This window comes from Camelina sativa, chromosome 2, assembly GCF_000633955.1.
Source record: "Camelina sativa cultivar DH55 chromosome 2, Cs, whole genome shotgun sequence".
NCBI classification, from domain to species: Eukaryota; Viridiplantae; Streptophyta; class Magnoliopsida; order Brassicales; family Brassicaceae; genus Camelina; species Camelina sativa.
This window is the reverse complement of record NC_025686.1, coordinates 12,924,768-12,927,154: the sequence shown is the minus strand read 5'-3', so window position 1 is coordinate 12,927,154 and position 2,387 is coordinate 12,924,768. Positions and strand designations below refer to the sequence as shown.

Below are 2,387 nucleotides of genomic sequence, written 5' to 3'. Positions count from 1 at the left end.
TGGGTTTTTGGGGTGACTGTTTCGATAGTGGGCCTGCAGGAAAGCCTGTTAAGGCTGGGTGAAACCCATATCCAACAATATTCACTGTTTGACAAAGATTTCAATTCCTGTATTTTTTTTTTACAGATAATTTAGATGTTAGACCACACAGAGTGGTCAGAGAAGATATTTAGGGAAAACCCAAAGCCAAAAAAATCCAACTTTGATCGACTCAAATTACAAGAAAGCCAACTCAAGATTTTGGGGATCTAACCTCTATGCTCTCTATCCAAGCAAGACTCAGCAGAAGAATTTTTATTTGGTTTATGGCGGCACACGTAACGTAAGAGATATTTTAATAGCCTTTTTGTTTCTGTTAACCAAAAAGATCTTTTATTCTTACGGTTTTTGGGGTTACTCGATCTATCACTGAATGGAACAATTACAAACATATCTAAGAAACTACAAAAACAATAATAAGCTGATGTGAGGGTTGAAGCCTTAATTTTGGGAAGAGAATGAATAGCTTTGCTAGGCTACAAGGATACATAGGGAAACTCAAAACAATATAGAAAAATTCACTATACAACACAAGCAAATCAGGTTCATATCATAATGAACAATGGTAGCACTATCTTTCACTTATGGTTCTGGTAGCATTATTGAGCTCAGATCAAGTCAATTTGGCCAGATTCGATTGCTCCTTTAACAATCTTGTAACGTATGAAGTAGAGATCACCGCGCTCCATTTCCACAGTCTCAGGGCTCTCTCCTCTGCAAAAACCATAGTAAACTCACACTTAGATTTAATAAAGGTTGAGTGTGTGTATGGAGGAATAAGGTTAAGGAGGGAAGAGAATTCTCTCACTCTTCGTATAGATTGAGGGAGACAAAGTTGTTGCTTCTACAAACAACAAAGGTATCCAAATGGGGCTGCGGCACTGTAAAATGTAAATTCACAATTATAGTCATCACAAAGCACACACAGCTCTAGCTACTGTGAAGGGAGTGTTCAACTATAGTGACAATCTTAACTAACTGATATCACAGTGATTAGGTTCAGGGAGTTACCCATATCATCCACTTCACTTATTTGGGATTGCTTGAGGACCGACTGATAATTCTCGGGTAACTTAAGCAGGACAGTCTCTTCGAAATGCTTTACCAAATCATCAGCACACCTGCAGCGAATGTGATCATTCAAATATATACGTCTCACAACAACAGCCATTAACGTAAATTGTAAAAACTAAAGTTTGAAGTCGGAAAAGACCACTCAAACGGATACTCTTGAAAACAAGTACCTAGGCTACCTGAGGTTTTCAATTTCCGGGAGAGTTCGTGTATGGGTTAATTCTAATCCCGTTTCTAACTTGTAAAGTACCAGACATATCTCTCTAACAGTATCTATACCACACAGATTCTACACCAAACCTATAACATTTACTACCACACATAACAAAGGCAAAACAGCTTACAAGGAAAAAGACAAGCCAATCAACATAAAAAAATCAGACAAGTAAGAAGACAAACTTTGTAGCAAAGACTCTCTCCTGCTCAGAAAGCCGCCTTTCAGCTTCTTCTGACTTGAGGTTGTGGAACATAAACTTCTCAATCTGTAACAAACAACACTATCCATTAGAGATGATAACTAAACAAAGGTTTTCTACACAACATTTCCTTGAATTAAAAACTCACAAAGCTAATCTGAAACACCCAGTAGACAATGGGAGGGATATATAGAACACACCTTGACGAGCCTAACCCTGAGATAAGATCTGAGTAGAAACTGGGTTCTGTCCAAATCCATCTGATAAAGTGACACCAATAAAGGGTCTTTACCATTTTCCACATAATCCTCAATTGTTTCTTCCTGTAGTTTTTGATATTACAAACAAAATTAAAAACTCTAAATTTCCAAAATTTGTGGATATAGATTGATTAGGAAGGGTTAATGANACACTTTCCAGCGTCTAGCTCTTCCGGGGAAAACTCGCAACGATGGATTGCGATCTCGAAGGATGTCAAATGGTGAGTTGGGTCCGAATCTCCCTTATACGGAGGTAGGTGCTTTATTTTGCAATCGGGACGAACGACGACCCGACGGATTCGCGCAGTGAATGGAGTTTTTTGGGACTGCTCCAACATATGGTCTACATCAGGTGCCGCACTGGGTGCTTGGTGGAACTTGCTTGTGACATCCTTCATTTGACTTTTGAGTTCGGCCAATTCCCCGCTCTGGTCCTGATCGGCGCTATTGGGATCGGCTCTATTGGTGTCGTCTGGATGTTCGGCATTTTCTTGTAGTTTTACACAGACGCTAGAGAGAGTGGCGAATCGTTCCTCTGTCTTTCTGTCTTGGGCGTCGATCTTTTCCAGGATGCTTCGCATTAGTGCTCCTATGTCGA

At 39.8% G+C, this 2,387-nt stretch overlaps 1 protein-coding gene across 1 annotated transcript in view; it reads right to left on the bottom strand.

Moving 5' to 3' along the window:
- Nucleotides 433–2,387, bottom strand: part of LOC104723352 (DNA replication complex GINS protein SLD5-like) — a 4,704-nt gene continuing 2,749 nt past the window's right edge. The window contains exons 3-6 of the mRNA XM_010441704.2: nt 1,513–1,595; nt 1,051–1,160; nt 848–920; nt 433–753 (exon numbers count right to left, since the gene is read on the bottom strand). Of these exons, the coding sequence (XP_010440006.1) occupies nt 648–753; nt 848–920; nt 1,051–1,160; nt 1,513–1,595 (372 nt within the window). The 3' untranslated portion in view covers nt 433–647. The remainder of the gene's footprint in view (nt 754–847; nt 921–1,050; nt 1,161–1,512; nt 1,596–2,387) is intronic.